This window comes from Aquila chrysaetos, chromosome 1 (assembly GCF_900496995.4).
Source record: "Aquila chrysaetos chrysaetos chromosome 1, bAquChr1.4, whole genome shotgun sequence".
In the NCBI taxonomy this organism is placed as follows: Eukaryota; Metazoa; Chordata; class Aves; order Accipitriformes; family Accipitridae; genus Aquila; species Aquila chrysaetos.
This window is the reverse complement of record NC_044004.1, coordinates 5,818,454-5,842,078: the sequence shown is the minus strand read 5'-3', so window position 1 is coordinate 5,842,078 and position 23,625 is coordinate 5,818,454. Positions and strand designations below refer to the sequence as shown.

General features: G+C 41.4%; 1 protein-coding gene across 1 annotated transcript; it reads left to right on the top strand.

Annotated features, from left to right (window-relative positions):
- Window positions 1-643: 643 nt before the first annotated feature.
- SUCLG1 (succinate-CoA ligase GDP/ADP-forming subunit alpha) lies at window positions 644-18,102 on the top strand. Its single transcript, XM_030019174.2, has 9 exons — window positions 644-800; window positions 8,999-9,102; window positions 10,000-10,116; window positions 10,637-10,849; window positions 10,938-10,995; window positions 13,309-13,392; window positions 14,048-14,199; window positions 14,686-14,874; window positions 15,889-18,102. Exons 1-9 carry the CDS (start codon window positions 749-751, stop codon window positions 15,913-15,915), a joined length of 996 nt encoding a protein of 331 aa, XP_029875034.1. The 5' UTR covers window positions 644-748; the 3' UTR covers window positions 15,916-18,102.
- Window positions 18,103-23,625: the final 5,523 nt, after the last annotated feature.

Below are 23,625 nucleotides of genomic sequence, written 5' to 3'. Positions count from 1 at the left end.
TGGAGTGTTTCCAGGGATGGGGCATTGACCACCTTTCTGGGCAACCTGTGTCAGTGCCTCGCCACCCTCATCGTAAAACATTTCTTCCTTATGTCTAGTCTGAATCTACCCTCTTTAAGAGAGGTAACATATTTCATTTGGTCAACCAGTTAACTTGTATATGGGTTTACGTTATCAGTTACTCAATTAGAAGACACTACCTTTCCCTGAAAAATGTGACTTTTTTTGGCATCTGCATGCCCCCGCAGCCACACAAAGCCGTGCAGCCCCCCATTCGGCTTTGTGTGGCAACGCTTCTCCTCACCTTTACCCACAACCTATGCCTGTACCAGGGTGGCTTTTCACGGGCAGCCGCAGCCCGCTCCCATCGAAAACCGGTCTTGGCCTGAATTTAGCACAAGTGAGGAGCTACCAGGGCTGGCTGTCGCCTTCCTCCCGCCCTGCGGAGCCGGCCGCAGGCCTGTCACAGCGCGGCCTTGTCCCCCATGTCTCCCCCTGAGGCCACCTCAGACTACAACACCCCACAACGCCCCGCGGCGCTTCCTCCGGTCCCACCCCGCCGCCTCATCTCTGACTGGCTGCCGCCCGGGGGGGGGGGCCCTGGAGCTGAGCCAATCGGCGAGCGGGGCTGCCCAACGCCGCGCCGGGGTGGGCAGTGCTCAGGCGCCGCGCAGGGCCTCCCGCCCGCCCGCCCCGCCGCTCTCCGCTCCGCTCCGCCGGGCCGGTGTCATTTACCGAAGAGGGGACGATGTCTCACTGCAGCCGCGCCGCCGCCCGCCTCCTGGGCCCCTTCCTCCGCCGTGAGTACCGAACCGCCGGCACGCTAACCCCCGGCGCCGGGCCGCGGGGCCCTCCCCGCTGCCTGGCAACCGCTCTCCGCCGCGGCCTGCTTCGCCCGCGGCGCCCTTCCGTAGTAGGGCCGCGGGGCCTGAGGGAGGTGGGCCCGCCGCCGGGGCCTGGTCCGCCGCCGCCTCTTCCTCCTCTTCCTCTTCTTCCTCCTCCTCCTCCTCTTCCTCCTCTTCCTCCTCTTCCTCCTCCTCCCGTCACTGGAGGGGAAAGGAGCCGGGCAAGGTCACGGCCCGTCCCCGCCAGGCCTCTGGGTGCGGCGAGGAAACCCTTCTCCCTGGGCCTGGGTCTGCTGGCGGAGCTGGGGCCGCTCAGCCTCAGCGCGGCAGGGCCGAGGGGGGAGCAGAGCGGTGTCGTCCGGTGGCGGCAGCCCCTCTTCGGGAGCGTTAGAGGGGAGGGAAGAGGGAGGCGGGCTCTTGGCGGAGGTGCGGGGCAGGGGGCACGCGTGGCTGCGAGGAAAACCGCTTTCAAAAGTTAGGGGAAGTTTTGGGACTAAGCGTGGTCGGCCGCAGGTATGGGGACCCAGAAAAGCTGTTCTCTCCGTTGTAATCCCCCGGAAATACTAAAAAAAACTCGGCAAGGCCTAGAGGAAGCTGGTGGAGTTGGATCTAGTCACTTCGAGTCGCCAGTGGTTTGGACTAGAGACCTCTTGAGGTCCCTCAATCGTCCTGTGATTTCGACACAAGTTGGTAAAGTTGTTTTTGGTGTCAAGAGAAACATTATTGGCCTTTAATTGTTGGAGGACACAAGCAGTCTGAGACTAATACTTCAGGTTACAAGTTTTTATATGTGTTGTTCTGAAGATCACAATAAAAAATAAAGTGCCTTTTTTTTTTATTTCTTTCTTTTCAGTGTGCTTTTTTTGTACAGTTAACACTGCATCCTCTACTGAAATCGGTATGGGTATGCCTAGGCACAAGAGCAGTTTCTTGGGATCTAAACTGAGGAATTGGTGCATTACTCTTGGTTCTTGCAGCTGAGAATGAATGGGCAGCTGTAAACCTACCTCGTTTCACTGCACACAAAGCTTTTTTGTCTCAGGGTGGTGGTAACTTGCAGGTCAGGGTCTAGTAATGTGATCCCGCAACGTTTTAAGCTGGTCCAAGTTGTTCCTGTGGCACACCCGCTATCCTCTCAGGTATCCGTTCCTACCTCTTGTCCTTCATGAGCAGGAACAGAAAACTATTTTCTTACTGTACCCTTAATTTCTGCTAGTTCAGCTCGTTGAATTGACTCCCCTGAGCCCAATGAGAATTGGTTCTGATGGAGGGGAACAGATGGGAATATAGCATCTCCAATTTAGCCTAATTTATACTCCCAGCAAAGCTACTCTTGGGTGCCGTTTTACGTGTTAAAAGCCCATGTTGTTCCCTTTACAAATAGCAGTAAGAGATTCAGGAAAGAGTGCTTAAAATGATTTTGGGGGGTAGAGGGGAAGAAGTGGTCTAAGCAGCTCAAGAAGTGTTCTGTTTGTAACAGTTCATGAAGTCTTTCAAAGAAACTCCTGCAAGATGAAACAGTCCTTCACTGGAAACCTTTCTTCGTTTGGTTTGATGCTCTTTCCAAAATGTTAAAAGGCTGCTGAAACCTGAAATTTGGACTTTGTACATACGTTTTCAGTAACAAATTATTAACATCTGCTTCTGTCGGTGATTTAAAATCATGAGTTTCTACTGTGCTCTGTTGCAAAAGAGATGCAATATCTATTCTTGTTGGTGCATTGCTGAAGCAAACATGCAGGGTGTGTATCCGTAAGGTTCAGTTCAGGAAGTTGTGAAAACATAGCATGAAATGTATCAATGAATGGCAAGTGCTTGCTCAAAGTTCAGCTCAAAGCACTGTTTGTATATGGACAGAGTCAAGAAAGACCTATGCTGGTCTATACCACACTTTGAAGAGAGTCTTTGTAGGCACCTTAACTGTGGTTGGAGCATCAGGATTAGGGATCTTATGTTCTGGGCATGTTAGAAGGCTTTGGAGAGCTCTTAGATTAAAAGATTACAGTAAATTATGTGAATAACCCTGGCAAATAATTGCTGCAGAAATAACAATCCAAACTGAAGAATTCATTAGTTGTTTTTATGTCAACAGTGTGGAGGGAAGAAAGCTCACAAACCTTTAGCTGCACGTGTTTTTAGTGGAGCATACATGGGGAAAAACAGTTTGTTGGCTTACAAGAAATAGTTGATTTGTGCTGAGGAGAACACGCTTGTTTCCTCAAGGGCCTGCAGTTTCTCTGAGATGCTTCACTTGTTTCAGCTTCATAAGTTCAGGAGAAAGCGTTTCTTTCAAATGCCGTCGTGTATCCCGTGGCCCGCTGTAGCCAGTAATGTCCATTGCAATGAGCGGGGATTTTGATTAGGAAAGAGATGTGTGTTGAAAGGACTGAAATTTTTCTGAATGTCATTTCCCATGAGTCCTAGTTTTGTTGTAAAGTGGTAGGTATAGTGTAGTCATTGCATCTGTCCTTTACAGCCTGATTAATTTACTTAATTCATCAACTCTATACCATGTTCATAGTTTGGGGTTTCCATAATTAACAGGAATTCGGCAAGGGAAGGGTGAGAGAAGAAAGGCTGGGGAGTGATACCTAGAAATCCTCTGAGTGCATAATCCTCTTAAAAAAAGGAGTAAGATATTTTGAGCAATACCTCAATAGCATGAAAAGGTCTTTGTCAATAAGAATCATCTTCTGCTAATGTAACTGATATCTTTAGGGGTTAATTCTGTAGATGGGTTTGGGGAGGGGAGAGAATTATCCAAATATAATTGTGTGTGTGAGTATATACATACAGCCTGATAATGAAGACTAAAACCTAATAAAGAACTAGGGTGGGAAACTGTGTGTGGAGTATTCTTGTTAATATCAAGCTTCTAGTCAGTAAACTCTGAAATTTGCTGCAGCACTTTGGTCTTTGCCAAACTTTTTTTAATGCCTATGCTCTTCTGTAACGTAAGAAGCTGTCTAGAACTGTTTCTGTGCTGTCCCCTTCAGGCCATGCATTTGTAGGCAGAGGAAGGAGAAAGGACATGATCATAAAAATGCAAATTAAAAATGTACAAAATATTGAAAGGATTTCTCAGAAACAAACTGAAGGTCTGTAACTGATAGAAAATAAGGGGGGGTGGTGGGATGTGTGTGTAGAAAAAAAACTTCTTAGCATTTTAAATAGTGCTCCTTTGTACTTCAATCCTTCCCTGAGTTTCCCCTGCACTGGCCTCCATTTTCCCCATTTGTATTGGAGCCCATATGATTTCTAAGGCTTTCTTCTTTCCTTATATAGGTAATAGAAAGGAAAAGGAATATTTTCTTTCATCTTCAAGTTCTCTGGCTATTTCAAGGAGTAATAGAGGAAGAATTTCACTTATTACTTTTCAGTCTTCTGCCAATGTAGGTATCTGCTCAGGTCCTTCTAGAAAGGAATTTCTGCTGTTTCACCTTGCTTTTACGTTGTGCTCATTTTATGAGCACCCTCAGATGCTACCTTAGCTTCAAAACTTTATTTTTTTTGTCTGGGATAAACGTAGGTAAGAGGGAGGCACTTTGATTGGATTCCTGTCTGTAGCTCTAGGAAGTCTTGCAAGAAGTCTTGAAAATAACAAGTTTTCAGCTTAGCATAGTTTCAGTAAGGAAGAGATTAAGCCCTTAGTATCCGTACTGTCAGCTGGCTTGCACAACCCAAATAAGCTGGGCAAATGTGGCTTGGGTTGTATCGTTTTAAGTGAGATTTGTGCTTGGGAGGTGTTGCTGCTCAAGGAGTGCCTGAAAGCTCATGTAAACAGTATTTACGTTCCATGTGTGCTTTAAAATACCTTGCAAGTGGGTCAGTTTTCTTTTTAACGTGTAAATTCATGTTTGGACTTCATGATTAATAGTAGGGTATATTTCTAGAAAGGCTTGTTAATTGTAATACACAAGTGAGCTTAAAGCCCTGCTCGAGGCTACAGATGGTGAGTTTTCTCTTAAGAAGTAAATGTAGCTGGGTTTTCCTGTTACTTGAACTGCAGTGAGTTCTGGCCTCTGCCCAGCGGCGTGTGTGTTGGAATTAACTCTGTCCCTTAGTTTCTAGTAACATTTCTTTACTGTAAAACAACTGACATTTTATAGACAGGCTTATACCCCTCTGCTAAATTTAGATCTTACTTTTCAAATCTATCTGGGGACAGCAGGGTTTTGGTATTTGAGCACTTTTCATAACTACTTGGTCATCCTGTAGAATGGACTAAAATAGGTTCTTGCCACAGTATGTCTCTTTTTAGCTATGTAGAAGCTAAAGTACTGGAAAGCCAAAATAAATGCATCTTGTTATTTGTATAACTTTTTTTTTTTTTTTTTTTTAAACCACAGGCTATGCAAAACAGAACAGGGGTGGGACAGAAGTGAAAGCATTGCCTGGGAAAGATTATCCAGTTTCTTATTTTGTTTTTAATAGTCTTTTCCAAAGGTCTATTACGGGCCTTTGCTGGACACAGCAATGCTATGTTAGAACTCTGATTTGACAAAATACAGTATTTCCACTGTGCTTTTGGTAAGATTTGGATTTGGTAAGACTTGTCCTTACGCTCTAGGACGCCATCTGGAGCCTGTACCTTTGTAACTTGGCCTGTAATTTAGATGTGTGCGTTAAAATAGCATCACCAATGAGTTTGGCTTTTACTGGTTCACGGCTAAAGAGCAAACTTTCTTTTTATTTTCTATTTCTTTTTTTCCCCCTGTATTCTTGAAGCAGCATGCTTTTACATGTGGGCACCCTAATTTGTTCTAGTAAAACTAATTTCCTGAGTGGGTGTTGGAAGTTGTGAAGCAGTATGAGCTAGTGAATGAAGGTCCTGAGTGGACACTGAGACTTGGATTCTCTTTCTGACTCTAAGTTCACATGCTGTGAACTTAGGCATGCCATTTCCATTTTCCACCTGTTTCCTTCTCATTTTGTATCTGTCTTAACTATTTAAATTGCCAGCTGTTTGCACCCGGGAGTTGCTGTTTGTGCCACATACAGCAGAACCTCATCTTGACCGATGCACCTGCTGCTCCTACTGTGCTGATAACTGGGGCAAACTTTTCTGCTTCAGACAGGGCCATGGGCAGAAATACAGAACTGTATTGTGTCGATTTAAATAGCCCCCAAAACTCAGACTCATCCAGCCCAGAAAGTGCAAGGTGACTTTTTTTTTTTTTCCCTTCAATTTCTTCAAAAATATATCGCTCCCCAGACGTGTGCCCATGCTAAGCTGCCTCTCTCTGAGGACAGCAAATGGCTTAAGCCTATAGCCAGGCTTTTTTGAACCAGCTGTATTTTCTCTGAACCAGGGCTCTTCAGTAATGTAAGAAGCACATACAGTTTTCAAGAGTAAATCCATACAAAGTGTGGAATTTAAGCTGTCTTTTAGTTATCGGGGGCCTAATTTTTTTTTTTTTTTTGGTACTTTGATAGCTTGGAAAATGCTCGAAAGCTTCTTATCCTTGAAAAATATATCTAGAGTCTTCTTAAAACTGCGAATTGACAAACTTAAGCTTTCAAAACCATTTTTTTGCAAGGTTATAAATATCTGAAAATAGATATGGAATGGACAGCTGAACTGGGACTGTAGAATTGCTTTTATGGTATAGAGAAAGGAGTGACTATTTGTCAATTTTTTTTTTTTTTTTTTTTTTTTTAAGAATACTGAAATCACTGTGCATGTGCTGTGTGTCTGGCAAGCTGCCCTCTCTTATTTTGCAGGTGGATTTGTCAGTGTTGTAGCACAGACAGTATGTGTAAAGCTTAGATTTGAATTAGTTTAGTGTTGCCTGTTTATTCTTTACCCTTGCAGGCCCATCAGAGGGCTTGCTGAACATGCACTCCCATACTTCTGGAAGTCCAGACCATTCTCCACAAGGCATTGCTGGTGGTAGGTCTTGACTGTAACAGCTTCTTCACGGGGTGATCGTCCTCTGCTTTTCTGAAGGTTGGGTTTCACCCAGCCATATGCTGTGCCTGCGAGGGATTGCCTGAATGTCTGGGATCAGGTAGACCGATGCCCTGTTCTCCTAACCAGTAGGCCAGCTGTTTCTCTGCTTATTTTGTCTCTCCTTCGCTGGAGGCAGGCTGCTGTTTGCCAGTTGTGCGTTTGAGTGACTTGGTGTTGCAGGTCGGGTACAGCCTGCGGGGTGTTACAGCCTTGCCTAGGAAGGCTAAGCTGTTGGCCAAGTACGAAGACCACGCTGTGCTGTCTTCTGTAGCTGTGGCACCGAACAGCAGGACGTTTCTCTACCCTTCCACAGACAGCCTTGTAACCCTGTTCATGAAATCTTAGCTTCAGACGTATTTTGTGCATTACTGCTTTGTGTTTCTTTCTGGCGTAACAAGTTCTGTAACAGTATTTGTGGATAAAGATGTGATTTAGGTTAAAACCCTGCAGGTCAGTAAGCTGACATGTACTTTTACCACTTTTCTTACAAGTTTACTGCATGCTAGTCTGTACGTTTCTTTTTAAAATCTAGCTGAATTTTACTTGATGTTGGTCTGAAGATGAGGTGCTGCCACAGCTCCTTAGGGAACGGCAGGAGGTGGTTGAAGTTGAAGTCCTGTGTGTCTGTCAGCACTTTTTAAGAACAGAGTAAGAACTTTAGATTTGGCAATAGTAATAATGTCTGTAGGCTTCTTCTGGCATGGCTTTATTTTTCTTCTCACTTTTTTTGAATGGAAGTAAAGCATAAAAGCAGTGTATCACTAAAATTTAGTTGGCAAAAGTACTTGTGAAAGAGTCCTACGTAGCTCTATGATAGAAATGTGTATATACATGGATCTTAAATTTTCTGCACTTTTTTTGTACCCCATAGAAATAGTGTTATTACAAGACAATAATGCATCTTAATAAATTCTGTGCATTAGCAGTTTATATTGAAAAATCCCTTTCTCCTTTTTTTCCACGTAATAGCTTTTACTTCCTTCCTAAAAATAGAAAAAGGAAAAAAAAAATCCCTCCCTTCTTCAGGCATGCCTGAGTAAATAAGTATGTGGAACATTCCAGGGGCTGCGATTCAGGACTTCTTATTTTTATTTCAACTTCACTTTTTACTTCCTCAAATCATAAGTGGTAAAGTGTTAAAAGAGCTAAAGAGCTATATAGTAACATACTGGTGTCAGTTTCTGTATTAAGATTGTACCTCCCATATTCACTCTAAGCACAAAATACGGTTTTTATCTGAAACACAGGGTGTAAATTGGTTCTGATCCCATCAAAGCTCTGGTATTTGAAAAAAACATATGGCAATGAATATAGGCAATGCGTGCATCCTTTTCATACCAGAAGACCTCTTTTTCCTCCTCATCTCAAGCTTTCTTGCATGGTAACATTCTGTGCATTTCTGTTTTAATAATTTGATGTCAACACATCTTTCCCTTCAGCAGAGATGCAGTCGTTCTCCTTGTCTTTTTGATACCAGCATGCACTGTGCTGTTTTTCTTTAGTTGTGTTGTTTTGTTTTTTCAGTACCAGAGTTGTGAGAACTAAATTGAAAATCTTTCTAGTGGAGTATCTGGAGAGCTGTGTTTCGTCACGAGCCCAAGCACGTTTCAAGCAGTGGTGCCTGGGCTCCCGTAGCTAGGCATCTTTTGGAAAAAGGTCTCTTGCTGTATGTCTTGCTTGGCATTAGGTTTCACCTGGGCTGAGGAACCATCGACCTCTTCAGTATCTCTCATTGTCTAGTACGGACTGTGCTATGTTCACAGGAGGTATAACATAGTACCTATGTTGTAACAGCCTCTGGGGTATTGGGATTTTTAGTTCTGCTTTGTCACTTTGCAGAATTTCTTAGAGGACAGAGACATGTTCATTCGCAAATGAAAATAGTGGTTAAGATGTTGTTTCTGTCTGTTGTTTGCCATGAGGAATTCTGATATTAAATACTCAATATGAGAAATACCTAGCCTGATTCCTAGCAAACTGAGTAATCACACCGACGGAGTGAACTACAAGCGTTTAATGTCTTGGAATGACAAGTACTAAGTACAGCTTTCAGAGCTACTTTTGAAAACATGACCTACTGGATCAATTAATCTTTTGATATAAGCATTAATATATATGGACTTACTTGGACGTTTCTTGACTTGGAGTCTAACAAAGCAGTGGATTAATGGTTTGCGCTCTCTTTTCTTTTTTTCTGTAGTGCAACAGAATGGAGTACGACACTGCTCCTACTCGGCATCAAGGAAAAATCTGTATATTAACAAAAATACAAAGGTTATCTGTCAGGGTTTTACAGGCAAACAGGTATGTATATGAACTATTTCTTCTATCACCCTTTCAGTTCAGAAAGTTAGTTGGCCAAAAACCATAATAATGTATAAAAGGGATTATATACTGGCTTTGTCTGTGTTGATAGGAAGCTGGACTTCATGATCAGGAAGGTAGTAGTAGTTTCCTTTCTTTGGTCCAAATAGACTTTTTTTTTCTTAAAGTCAATAGACTAGATTTTTTTTTTTTTCACTTGTGCAGAAGTGTAAAACTTGTTTTGAGTCATCTCTATTATATTGCTTTTGATTTTTGTTATTAGTTTTGGTCTTAAGCAGGCCTTTTTATTGTATACAACTGAAAGGTTTTTTTAGTAAAGGGAGATGTGCAAAAAAACTACAAAAACCTTACTATTTTAGAAGTGCTTCTTTCACAAATGCCTTTGAATGTCAATGCTTATGAATTAAATTTCTGTTTTTATTTCAGGATATTTAATAATTTTCGCACATTCACTCTTTTACACATTTGCAAGGGGAGAAGACTGCTTTTGCTAAAACTATCAGCTAGTCATGGATGAGAATGCTAATTTCTTCTATTTCATTATAGTGTCTGTCATCTGCCAGACTTGATGTGGAAAATAAAATGTGTCTGCAATGTTTGCAGGTGTATTAGCACCACACGACAAAATATCCTTTAGTGTGCAACCACAGTGCTCTGATTTAAAAGGAGCAGCATAGCATTTTCTGAATGCATCTAAAAGATGTTGATGCACTCTTCAAAATAGCTGATTGTATATATGTAGTGAAAACTTCCCTTCTCATTGTAAATTTAAGTACGATAAATTGCCTTCAGAATTACAGATAACGTCAACTTTTTGGGTGTCATTTTATTTGCTATGACATGCCTTTTAACTTCACTTTTTTTTCTCTCTCGTAGGGCACCTTTCACAGCCAGCAGGCGTTGGACTATGGCACCAATCTAGTTGGAGGAATTTCTCCAGGGAAAGGGGGACAAACTCATCTGGGTCTACCTGTGTTTAATTCTGTGAAGGAGGTAATTTGCAGCAGTGACTGGAGGGCAGACAATTTAATGCTGCTGCTCCTTATTCCATTGCTCACACTGAAGAAACAAACACTTGAGCCACGGATGTCACTGTGCAAGGAGTGAAATAGAAGCTTTGTAAAAGAGGGAGCATTCTGTGTGGTCAACCATGAGTTTGGCTTCCACTGTGAAGTTCACAGAGTCTGGATACACTTACTTTATGCATGCAGCTAGTTTCTGATTGATTCTGGTGTGTATGATGAATTTTTAGCAAACTATTATCTGAGGGTATTCATGATGGTGTTCATGGGGCAGATCCTTTCCAGACAGTGGTTAGTTCTCAGTTCCCTCGTTGTGCTGCATGTGTCCCATCTTCAGTGAATTTAACACTTGCTTTGATGATAGTAAATTAATACATATACATTTACTTCATTTATGCCTGTGAATGGACATATTTTAAATGACTAGTGGTCAAATGTTCTCTTCACCCCCACTAAATACTCGATATCTTTTTTTGTTACGTCCATTGTAGGCCAAAGAACAAACTGGTGCTTCTGCCACTGTTATATATGTACCTCCTCCATTTGCTGCTGCTGCGATCAATGAAGCAATCGATGCAGAAATGCCGTTAGTTGTATGCATTACTGAAGGTATTCCCCAGCAGGACATGGTTCGGGTTAAACACAGACTGCTTCGGCAGGATAAGACTCGACTAGTGGGCCCGAACTGCCCTGGAGTCATCAATGTAAGTGACTTCTGGATTTGTTCCAAGGCTGAACCATTCTTAGTGATGGTTTGAATGTTCCATCTGACTTCTCCTGCTCTTTCCTTAGCCTGGAGAATGTAAAATTGGTATCATGCCTGGTCACATTCACAAGAAGGGAAGAATTGGTGAGTTTTTGAATATTTATGCGTCATCTAAAACTAAAGTTTGGTACTTTAGTTTTCTTATTCATGAGGCTAGTCACATCCTGCCCTGAAGACAGTTGACATGCTGTATAACAGCTTGTCTGTCCTTCAGTTTGTAAGTGAACTTTGCCATTACCGGTTCTGAAGGCCAAAATCAGTCAGTCTACCATAACAGACACTGAGTACTGATGGTAGAGGCAAAGCAGTTGGAAGTTTCCTTAGGTGATGTGGTTGACTTAGTTTCCTTAACACTCTCCTTTGAGGATACCTCTATTTATCTTGGGATTTGAGAGCGCTAAGTTCTCCAGCTCTATTCCCTCCAACAGCTTGGCTCCTGAGGACTAGGATCCCACACCTGTAGTGAGCTCAGTATTATAGCAAAGAGAAGAGATTGCAGGCCAGTTTATAACATGATAATTTAGACAACTGTCCCGTGGCGAATAGAAGTGACAAATAGACCGACTTCTCAGACAGTGGAATTAAGGTCAGAAAGGCAGTAACTTGTTCATATGTTAGTTACGCAGCCTGTTGCTCTTGTCCTGAGTTCTGTTGGTTCCTTGTTCTAAACTTTAGAAATAACAACTTGATTATTTCTAAAATAATGCTTTTCAGGAGCTATAAAGAAAATTCTTCCAAAATACGCATTCATACTTAAACAGAGCTTCAGAAACGTTGTAGATGGCTTATGCTGCTGTTATCTGTCAGTGGGGTAACCAGTTTAACTGGAGCACAGTACCCTTCACAACGTTACCATTTTTTTTGATGAAAAGTATGTTTACTGTGGGGAAAACCTGTTCAGTGCTCTTGAACCACATGGACTCTGCAGTTTTTCTAGCACAAGAAACTATCTCTGCTATTTAACCACTTCTGACTTGAGAATAAGCTGTACCTAGGGAATGCTGGAGGATGCATTAACACTCGTGTTGCACCTCCAGCTTTCAGAAGTACCTGTAAACCTGGAGTTGAAAAATCAGATGACTGCAATTATGCCCTTTGTAGATGCCATTAAGACATTGCTCTATGACTGTAAAAGGTAACATCAACCAATGTAGCCCTGAGCTCCCTTCTGATCAAAGTTCTGTTAAGATTTTCTAAATATCTATATGAAATGTCTTGTAGTCCCAAGATACTAGAATCTGAATGCAAGGCACATCAAATGCATGAATCCAGTTGCCCCACCGTTGCTGCAAAGCTTTTCAATGGTGATCCAAGGATCAGGGAATAAAAATGTAACTTTGCCATCCTCCCAGCTTCGTCTAACACTTATGACCTTTGGTGATATGCTCCCCAGCTTTCTATTACTGTGAGGCATCCAAGAATCAGTTGATAATTTTGGGATGCAAGCTATAAAAATAGCCACAGTCTTTGGACCTTTATCTGTAGCTTCTCTGAGGCAATCTGATCTTAATAGTAAACAGGAAGCTCTTTGCAAACATAGCAAGAAAAAAACCTTTGCTAGTAGACATGTGAGCTGTCCAACAGTATAAACAGTTAATAACATGAAAGTTGTTAGTCTAGTGGTGTATTTTTTCCTCTGTTTGTGCGATGTACTTACTATATTCCTTGTTGGATGGCTTGAAGCAGATGGAAGATGGTGTCTGTTTTTCCTGGAAACCTTCCCTCTGTAGTATTAACAGAAATCTTGACTTGGAAAAATGAACAAAAACCCTTGCAAATATTTTGCCCCTGATTTAGGCTCTGTATTACCTTCCGTCCTGAGTTTAAAACTAGGGTTATGGTCTCTTCTAATATTGCAATGTAAATGCTGAATGTGTGTTGTAGAGTGGTGAGCTGCAGCAACAAATACCATAATGGTGATAACTTGCATTTGTGCAGCATATTTCTCTTCTGGAGGATCTCTCATGTGCATGGCCATACTGGAGATGTGATTAATACCAAATTCTTTTGTTAACTGTTGAGATGCAACTCTGTTTCAAGTTCAGTGCATCAGCTACTAGCATACAAGACAAGAAGTATATTCTTCTATTTCGTCTTCTATTTCATTTTCAGTTTTCTTTCTTGGTAAAGCTATAGCATGAGGAATGCTGTCTCAGTCAATATTACTGACTTTCTGGGCAGGTTTAGTCCTGACAATTAAGTGTCAAAAAATGCCAATAAACAAATAGTACGGATAGAATCTGATACAGAGTTTTCATGTTTTGGCAAGGATAGCTGGAAAACCTGGCATCTCATGTTTGGTTTATTAAGGTGATTTTCATGTATATATGGACAGCTGCCTCTAGTCATGCAATTAGCTTTGTTAGTGTTAACGTTATCTCCTTTTCTTTCCTAAAGGTATTGTGTCAAGATCTGGAACCCTGACGTACGAAGCTGTTCATCAGACAACGCAAGTTGGATTGGGGCAGTCTTTCTGCATTGGTAGGTCTCCTCAGAAACAGCCTATTGCACCTATACTAATCTGTTGGTTTTTTGTTTGTTTGTTGTTTTTTTTTTTTTTTTTCAAGAAGAAATCCAAAGTAATTTCTTTTCGTAAGCTGCTGAATGGCAATTATGTTGAGAAATGAGATCCCTATGTGCTGTGAAGAGTATAACCCTTCTCTATTATCATTTCCACATCAGATTTAAAAAAGCCTAAAACCCAGCTTTGAACAGAGAACTGCCAGCAAATACGATGTTAATTTGAAAACACATTTTCCTGAGAAGTTTATTATTATAAAGGGATAGGGCATTCTTAGACATTTAGTTGGGTGTGTTAAGTAAATTCAGTTTTCTTACAGCAAAATTCTAGAGCTGGGGTCTTGGTACTGCTGCGTCTTATACAGAGCCTCTGTATAAGGCATAGTATTTTGTTTATGGTTTGAAAGGTCATTATTCAGATATCAAAGCTTTCTGTAAATTGTGGGGGAGATATTTGGAGCAGGAATTTGGGAACAGCCTTCAGAGCTGTCCCTCTTATGAGCCTTTGGGAATACTCTTCATGCTGAAATTTACTTTGAAACTTTCACTGTAAATGCGATATCGTTATCTTGAGTTAGTCCTTTTTTTTTTTTTTGTGTTTTTAATTTTTTTTCAGGGATCGGAGGTGATCCCTTCAATGGAACTAATTTTATTGACTGCCTTGATGTCTTCTTGAAGGATCCTCATACTGAGGGGATCATATTGATTGGGGAAATTGGAGGAAATGCTGAAGAAGATGCAGCAGCATTTTTGAAAGAAAATAATACTGTAAGTCTTAAACAGCTTGCTTCCAGACACCTTGGTAGTTAGCCATCTTCTTTTGCCATGCCAAGGAAAACTCAGTTCAATCTCTAATCTCTCTTTACAAAAAACCCCCAAACAGTCATACTTTTATTAAAAAGAGACAGAGTTGAAATTAGGAGCTTTATGGAGATTAAATCTAACTGGAGAGCAGTGTCAACTTTAGATTTTTAGTCCTGTAATGATACTTGTAGTGAGCATTCTGGTTTTTGTAATATACATGGCTCTGTAGAGAGATGTTTTATGATTGCTTCTGGTTTATGATGCTTATCAGGAGAAAAAGTATTCCACACTTTTCAGACTCTTGGTTCTGTGTTGTCTGAGGTTTCTAGATGTTTAATATCTTTGCCTGGCTAGTTGATGTTTAAAAAAAAAAAAAAAAAATCTGCCATCTGGAATTGCTTTTCATCTTACCCTTCCCCACGTAACACAGTATCTTTTCTTTCTTCACAGGGTCCAAATGCCAAGCCGGTAGTGTCATTCATAGCTGGTCTGACTGCTCCTCCAGGCAGGCGGATGGGTCATGCCGGAGCAATCATTGCTGGGGGAAAGGGTGGAGCTAAAGAGAAGATAGCGGCTCTTCAGAGCGCTGGTGTTGTTGTCAGCATGTCTCCTGCTCAGCTAGGTAGCACCATCTACAAGGTTCGTTGCTCAGAAATTGGTATACATACTCATCTGCAGCAAGAAGCTACTTCTGAGGGAATATGAGTTGGGAGCACATCTCTTACCTAAATATTCTGTTGCTCTGAACTTGTTTAAACATAAGAACTCTATAGACGGAAGGAGCTGCAATTATTACCTAGATAATACGTGCATGTAGTTTTATATAATGTTGCCTTTATAGAAAAGTAAACACAGTGAAATAGAGAAGAGATGACTTTTGCTTTCAAGTGTAGCAACTTGTTGAATTGTGTTTTGTGGATGCAAAGAACCTGAATTAATTTAAAATATGAAAACATTCTTTGAAAGTAGGATGTTTGAGGAAGGAAAGCCTTGGCATACAGGTCTGTCTATTTAAAGTACTAATTCAGAATTACGGTTGAGTGCATACAGCTGAAAAACTTACGTATGGAATAGGATTATTTGCATTTTTCTTAATTCATATCCAGAAAAAGGCGTTGCTTCACAGCTAGAGGAAATGCATAATTCAGCTGTGCTAGGTATTTTTTTTTTTTTTTCCCCTGTGGTGACCCTATAGTATACCATCTTCACAGGCTGCTGTGGGATTCTTCCCTTCTGTTGTGTTTTTTCATTTACTAAAGTGAAAATCATGACTTCATTGCTTCCTTAGCTCGAATCCTTTACTGTAAGGATTCTGCTGCAGTTCTTGTGCAGAATTAAGTGGTTTTGAAGCCTGTTATGCGATGGCTGGGAGCAAATGGTTCCTTGACAGCATTGCAATCTGAATGTAGTGCACTGACTGCAGTCTAGCACTGCTGGTTTTTCATAGCTGGTTTGTTAATGTGAGGTGGGAGAATACTTATTCTTCTTTCCCCTATCTTGCACACTTTATGCATTTTATATTTTAATTTTTAATTCCAGTTTTTAATTCCTAAAATCAGGTTTGCTAAGATAAATACAGAGTAATTTAAATTAAATAGTAATAGAAGCATTTTCTTTTTTTCCCCACTGGTAATGTCTGTGTGCTATTTGCAGGAGTTTGAGAAAAGGAAATTGCTGTAAGAGAAGACACTTTGGAATACTGTCTCCAAAACATCAGTGCAGCACCTGGCCTCCGCTTATCTTTTGTCTGCTACTCTTCACTTGCCCAAATGACTGACACTGGTCTATGAATTTGACTTGGAAGCCATAAACCTCCTGGCTAAACCTGTTTTGATGTCTCCTTGGTTCAGACATGACCACCTCATTGTAAATCACAGAAATTAATAAATCTACTACTAAATCTGATTCATCTTTTGAATTCCTGAAGCAGAGCCATTTCTTCAATCATCATAAACAAAATAATCTTTTGTAACTTAAGCACTGCCCGTTTTTAAGGTAAAGTTGCTTATAGAGATGCTTTTAAGGATCAAGGCACTGACTTTATGCACATATCACACTTTGCTTTATTTTTAAAAAATCCAGTCTTTTGTGTTTGTTCCTGGCAAGTACGTTTGAACAATAGGCCAAAGTTTCCGTCCATTAAACCAAAGCTGCTGGATCTGAAGGGTTTGCTTGTTGATCCATGTAGCTGGATATGCCTGAAGTCCAGACTTTCTTCTCGAGGCTGATGAGCCTTGACGTGACTACACATGCACAGTGTAGTCGTCTACTGGCAAGGAATTCTGTTTGTTGTTTGGAGAGATGGAATTTTTATTCACTAAAATGAATCTAATTTCCCATGCGAATATATATTCAAAATTGTCTGTAACTATGAAAATGATTTGTTCTTTAGCTTACATTACCTTAATTTCCTCTTTATCTTAACTAGGATTGCATTGCTTGTGTGTTCTGAAATCCTAATAACGTTGGGACATAATGGAGGAGAATTATTATTCTCTGGAAAAGAATATAATAAGGTAACCTTCTTGTTAACCACTCCCAGCACTGTAATGGAAAGCCTTTTTTTTACTTTGGAAATAGCCCAAGCACTGTGCCTATAAATGAATGTTACAAGTTTTATCAGGATGGACTAAAACCAAGATTGCTCTCTTCATATAGAGGACTGAAAGTTCATGTAACGTGGCACTTGTCTAAAGATAACCTTGTGTTCCATAAAGGTGCTGTTACGAATACTTGTGTTGTTATTTGTTTAAAACTCTTCTTAGTTTTATTACTGAAATGCCTGTGGAATTTCTCTTCCTAATGCAAGCAGTAGGCAAGTATCTTGATACTGACATTTACAGTTCCTAGACCTAAGCCCTGATGAAATGCATAAAAGGACAGGTCATATCTCCACTGCACTGAATGTGTATTAATACACTTCATATATGGTCAGGCATCAGTCAGATGATACAGGCCGTAGGACACAGAGACCAGATGCTGTATCATTCACCTTGGTATGATTTACTAAAATGAACCTGACAACCTTTCACTAGACGGCTGAAAGCAGTATTGAGTGGTAAATCATTTGATAAAGCCTATGACAACAGATAGGAATTTTCTTACTAGATCTGCTCAGTTTTCTGGTGGTGCCTGATTTAATGTGGAGCAAAAAGACCGAACGGTGCCCTTTAACTAGAGAAATACCAGTGCTAACATGTCTCAGTCTGTGTAAGAGTGCAATTCTTCACCAATGAATGTCAGGTTATTGCAGCCTGTCTTCTTATGAGCCTGCTAATCAAAGTAACTCATCATAGTGGTGGGCTTCTCCACAACATGTCTTTTGAGATGGGTAATGCTTCTTGGTGAACTGCCTGAATTTCATCATTGCTACCAGTGTTATAACAGATGACCTTCCAGGACAACTGAGGTGTAGTAAGTTTCCTGCTAGGGATTGCTCTGTGGAAGCTCTTTTAGAGGCACCAGCTATTGAAGAAGGCGGCCACAAAGTCCAATGACTGTTGTCCCCTGAGAAAGTGTTTCCTCGTATCTTGAAATTTGAGGATGGGTTTAAAAATGTGACCTTGATTCTAATGTTTGCAGCAGTCATCTGGTGCTGCGCCTTAGTAGCTGCCCGGTTCTGTTCAAACCTGGGGAAGCAGTCTGTGCTAGCCTGGAACTGACCACCCCCTAAGGATGGGGAAGAAACTTGACCCTGCCTGATAGAAAGGCTTAGTTTTCGCAGTTTTCTCTTGCTGCCTGAAAATGTGCACTTGACAAATACCATCAGAGCCTCTTGCATTGCTGATGACCATGTCTCTTTGGAAAACGTGTTCACATCTGTTTAATACCATATGTACTTGTGAATAAATATTTTGAGTAATCTGATTTGGGAAATTGTTCATTTATTTTTTTTTTTAAAGGCAGAAGTTAAGTTAGGGTTGAGCCTTATACCTCTTGCTAATTTACAACTTAGTAAGTAGTTTTTATGTGCAAGAGAAATATTGCTAAAGTTACTGTTTGAGTTGTCATTAAGGTTTATGAAATAATCCTTTTTTTTCCTTGATCTAGACTTGGCAATGGTGTCTGTCCAGGAATCACTTGCACTTTTGAGGCATAAATTCTAGATGTTCATTTTGGGCAGGGGAAGTCATTGCCACGCTGATATTCTTGAACAAAGAGAAGAGGATGTAGATCCACTTAATGCTTTTTTTTTTTCTTATGGGGCAGTATCTGTCTTTGAAAGGTACCTAACACTCTCACTAGTAGGTGCTCCTTGAGTTTGATGATGGTAATAATCTTTTTGAGGTTGCTTAGAGAGGTCTGTCACACCTAATGAATACAATGCCTTTTGTGTTTTTTAGAATGTATTCACACCTGATTTTTTTTTCTGCTGTGTTTATGCTGTTTTCCAGGATGTATGTTTTGTTATGTAGTATTTTGGGGGAAGACAGTGGTGAGTTACTCTCTGTACCTTTGTACTTAAAATGATGCTCTGACGTGAGATTCTAGCAAGGGGATTTCTTAAGTTTCACTTTATTGAAGCTCACCAATTAAACCAAAAGAAAACACTGACGCCAATTCATTTGGTCAAATAAGGTCTCCTTTGTGCACTGGAGGTGGGGAGGGAAGGAGAGGCTGCTGAAAGATGGCCAGCTCTATACTCCAGTGTCAAGATGTTCTTAAAACTGTACGGGATTATCGAGATGACTAGTGGTGGATTTCTCAATAGCTATTGTCATAGTTTCTGAAGTTCACCACAGCTCTTCAAGCTGTCCCATGTTTTTGGGGTGCTACTTTATCTTCTTGCTTACCTGCTTCCTTTTGTGGTGGATTGAAATTCCACAGGGCCATAGCACAGTGCTAATTAAAATGACTTGGCTGCTGTATTGAGATGATCTAGGTGGTTTTAGTTGAATCAAAGATGCGACTTAATTCTTTGCAGATCAAGTGATAGATTTCAAGCTTTAAGGTGAGGAGAGGAGTGCTCACTAATGGGCCTCACTGGTGATGAGTGGATTAGAGGCTGCACTCTGGTATATGGCTACTAATTAGGTAGACTGAAAGTACTTACAAAGTCATGTTGTCCTTCGGCCTGGGCTGGTGACTGACCTCCGCTCAGATTTGGGCACTGGTCCCCAGCAGGTCTAGTGATTGGATCCCCTGGTAGCAGCCAAGTGAGGGGTGAGGGCAGAACAAATTGGGTCAGAAAATGCCAGGATCTGAGCCCTGAGAGACACAATAGTGGTTTCAAAAGAACTTCGGGGGCTGGCTTCTGTGCTGATAGCTTCAAAGTAGCGGCCAACTTGTGATGCCCAAAGAATAAGCTCTTAATTGTGTTGAAACTGTGGAATTAGTATTACCTGCACTAACATAATCATTTGCTTAGTTAACCATCAGCTTTACCCTCCCTTTCCCACTGCCTGTCACTGGTCAGGATTAGATAAAAGCTTTTCCTAAGAAGGGCTATGTGGAAGCCTGATAATACGGGCAGGAGCCTCCTGGTGATTTCTAAAGGCAGCCGTAGGAGGAGTTGTGCTGCTGTGGACACCTGGCAGTAGCAGATTCAGGGTGTTTTACGCAGTGGGCTGTTCTTCCCAGAGCATCTGTGAGTTCTGAGGCAGCCCCTGGCTTCATGGTGACTAGAAATACCTGGTGAAGAGGGGAGAGTCCAGGTTTGATGTTTTCTGCAGGAATTCTAACACCAAACAAAAAAAAAAAGTCTCTTGGACATCAACTTGCAGTACCCCACTAGCAGTTAAATGGGGTTTATGCTACATGTCTTTAGCCATATTGTTAAATAATTGATTCTTCTGAATTATTTAAAGAGGGGTTAAACTGTATTTCTCTATCAGAGATACATCCCGGCGCTGGGTGGTACATGGGTCTCCTGTAGTTAAGGCGTGTGAGTTGCTGTAGGCAGCAGAACATACAGGAATTCCTGTTTAACTTGCATCTAACCTTTGCTCTGTGTAGCCCAAAGCACTAAGGAGCTTTCCCAGGGGGTTGACCGAGATGGGTGGCAGTGGAAGCTAAGTAAGGTAATTCACGATGAAGAGTAAGTAATGCACTATTCTGAATTTATAGCAATAGCTCATCTGCCTCTCTTCCTCCTCTCCTGCCTGGTCTGTATAATGAAGCATGGGAGCCCTGTGACTGAGTATATAATGGAGATGATGCATACAGGAATTAAAACCTGATAGGTACCGTTTTTAGGGAGAGGTTACTTTGATATATCACCTTTCCTTGTATCTGTGAGAATACGGTTTAGTGTTGAATTGACCTGGAATCAAAGTTTACCAATTTTGGAAAATTTCTTGGCTCAGAAATGCTGAAACACTTTCAGTTTTCAAAAGGAAGTTGACAACTTGTTGCATTTGAATTTGAGATGCAAACAGGATATTTCCCTAGAAATGGAAGTCTGAGAGTTTTGCTTCAGTTAAAAACCTCAGGAAACTTTCTCAGAAGTACACTGGGGCTGTGTGTTTTTCTCTGCCCCCCCCCCCCTTTTTTTTTTTTTTTTTTGATGATTCCAGTCTAGGCTTTCTGGCACACGAGATCTTCAGCCTGATACTTGTCAGACCTGCTGAGCATCCATAGCTCACTCAGACCCTGACAATTTGCTGCCACTCAAAGCACCCAAAACTTCTCATTAAAAACTGACTTGCTTTCTGCAACAGTTACGTGATCTCAAAAGAAAAGGAAAGAGATCACTCTCTGTTTACACAAACCACATAAATTTATAGAACTGGGAGAAGAAATGTTTTTCTGTCCTATAATCACTAAACCACATACAGCAGTGTTTGTGCTGGGAGTAGGCACAACAGCCTATAACAATGTCTGTGCTGTGCAGATACATAATTAAGGGTCTCTTAAAATCTGTTTTGTTGCTGTAAAAGACAGCACAGCAAATTTATAGTTTTCAGCACATCTGTAATGTTATGAGATAGTTGCTTTAAAAAAAACCAAAACAGCCTACAAACCTCTTTTCATTTGCCGTTTTGCTCTCTAGGTGGCAGGTTTTGACACTAAAACATGGTTTTGGTTCCCGCTCTGAACTCAGGGGCTTAAAATGTGCTGAAGAAATAGAAGATGAAAACAAAACACTACTACTTTATCCTTTCTGGATGTTATATTGATTTATGATCATATCCTTTTATGCGAGTTGGAGAGATGTGGTAAAGAACCTAGCTGGTTTCCTCCCTGTGCTCTCAGTACGCCCGTAATGTTGAAATTTCTTCTTGTTTTTCAAGCTGGTATGAGTAATGTTGCCTGAACTGTGTGGCTTTGGCAGTCAAATGGGACCTGCCTTAGAGAAATACCTGTCTTCATTTTGAAGTGGACAAGAAATGGCTTAGACTGTTTCTTCAAGGGCTTAGCAATTCTGACTTTTCTTTTTTTGCTTTTATTCAATTGCCCAAGGCTGGAGGGCAGAAGAGGGGGAGAAGAGGTAGGGCTGTTAGGGAGGAGAAAAATGAATTGTCAGGACTAATTTACTACTTACAACAGGTCAAAAAAAAAAAAAAAAGAAAAAGTACAAACCCAACCAGTGTGTAATAAAAAACTCTATGAAATAGTCGCCAACTGCTGACTCCCTAGAGAGAAGCAGGAGGAGATTGAGCTCCTGGGAAGAAAAGCATCTTCCACACTGCTATGTCCACCAGGCTCTACGCGCTGAAGGTGCCCAGGGCGGTGGGTGAGCGGTGCCATTGGGGATTGGAGCAGTCCCGCTTCTCCGGGTGCGAGCTGTAGGATGAGACCGATTTGGTTCAGGGCCCTTGGTGTCAGCCCTTGCATGGAAGAGGCTGCAAAGCGTCTTGTGGGCTGGGACCCGTGTTTGAAACCAGCTGCTGTGTATGTGCTGTGTACGACAGACGCGTGCATGCGCCTGCGTGTAAAAGTGTCTCTGAAGGTTCACGGCCTGAAGGACTGTGTCTTGCTCAAGGTCATCCTCTCCTTTCCTCTTCTGCTTTCAGACTGCAAGTCTTACTATTAACCATAGCTCTAGCTGCAAAGAGGAGAACCAATAGGCAGGAGATTTAACTCCAATCATTTCAGTCATTTAACTGGATATATTTTATTTATCTTTCTGTAGGCAACTGTTATGTTTGTTCAAGACAGGCACTAAATTTTTTTTCTTTCCCACGGTATAGATGAATTGGGAGTAAATCCTGTGAAAGCTTTATAGATGCCAGCCTAAGCTCTGGTTCAGCCCTGTCCTCAAACATGGTATTTGGGGCAAGATCCACGTCCATCTCCTGAAGTTTAGACGCATGGCAGAATTGAGTGCTTGGGGAATGCATATGAGAAACAAGGCAAGGACAACAGAACCTCCAAAATGGTCACGTAGACATGTCTGATCATTGATCCACATTTGATCATTGATCTCTACTGATTATAACAAACTTAGACACCCAAGGCGCACACGTTCACACCTACGTGGAGACAGCTACACTGGCAGGACAACTAGGTTGGCTCTATCCGGAGCTGCGGTCCTCATCCCCTTGGCCAAGTGACTTATCCAAAGTCACGTTGAAAGTTTCTGCCAGGCCAGACAACAAGCCAGCTCTCCTGAAGCCCAGTGCCACGTTTCAAAAGTCACCTGAGTTTTCCTTCCAATTTCCAGTTTATACTATTTTACTCGGTACGCGCTGTGTTATCCTCATTTCTGATGCATTGAAACACAGCAGCAAATCCGTATTTTTCAATTTGTCCTGTTTATGGTATAGCCCATTTCTGTTGCAAAAACACTGTTAATAGGTTATTTAATGTGTCTTTTATAAATCATTTGAGTACGCTGAGATCTGATTCTTGTACAGGGAACAAAATCATACAGCATTAATCCACTCTTTCTTGCAATGATTCTAGCAATGACGGAAAACAATGTAATTAGAAGCCATTCTTTCAGCCTGGAAATTGTAATTGGATTGTGAATTTTATAGCAGCAGCCTTCAAAAAATAAACAAGAATTAGTCAACTAAAGAAAAATATGTTCAGCTTGTTTCCAGCAGGGGCTGTGTTCTGTGGTTACCTTTACGGGTTGTTGCTGTTGTTTGTTCTTTTTTTTTTTTTTTTTTTTTTTTTTTGCTCCCGGCAAATAGGGCATCCTTAGAGGCTGTGAACATGGATTTTTCCCTAGGGAAACCAGCTGCAGTGCCAGTCCCTCAGCCTGAAGTAGGTACCTGCAGTCCTCCTGTCCTCTTTGCTTTCCACCTTGAAGTTTGCTTGGAGCATCTTTGGATGTATTAGTGCTCCTGTGGATCAGATTTGCTTTGAGATTTGGTGGAGAAGCCAGTGTACCCTAAATGGGGGTGATATAGCAATGTGCAAAAATGAAAGAAAAAAACCCAAGCCATCATGAAACGGGGGTGTTGGCGAGCCTCAGAGACAGAAGAGGGAAGGCAGCAGAGG

Coding starts and splice junctions, on each gene's coding strand:
- SUCLG1 (XM_030019174.2), top strand. CDS start 749: ATGTCTCACTGCAGCCGCGCCGCCGCCCGCCTCCTGGGCCCCTTCCTC. Junction 10,850..10,937: donor ACTGCCCTGGAGTCATCAAT/GTAAGTGACTTC, acceptor CTCTTTCCTTAG/CCTGGAGAATGTAAAATTGG. Junction 14,875..15,888: donor TAGGTAGCACCATCTACAAG/GTTCGTTGCTCA, acceptor TGCTATTTGCAG/GAGTTTGAGAAAAGGAAATT.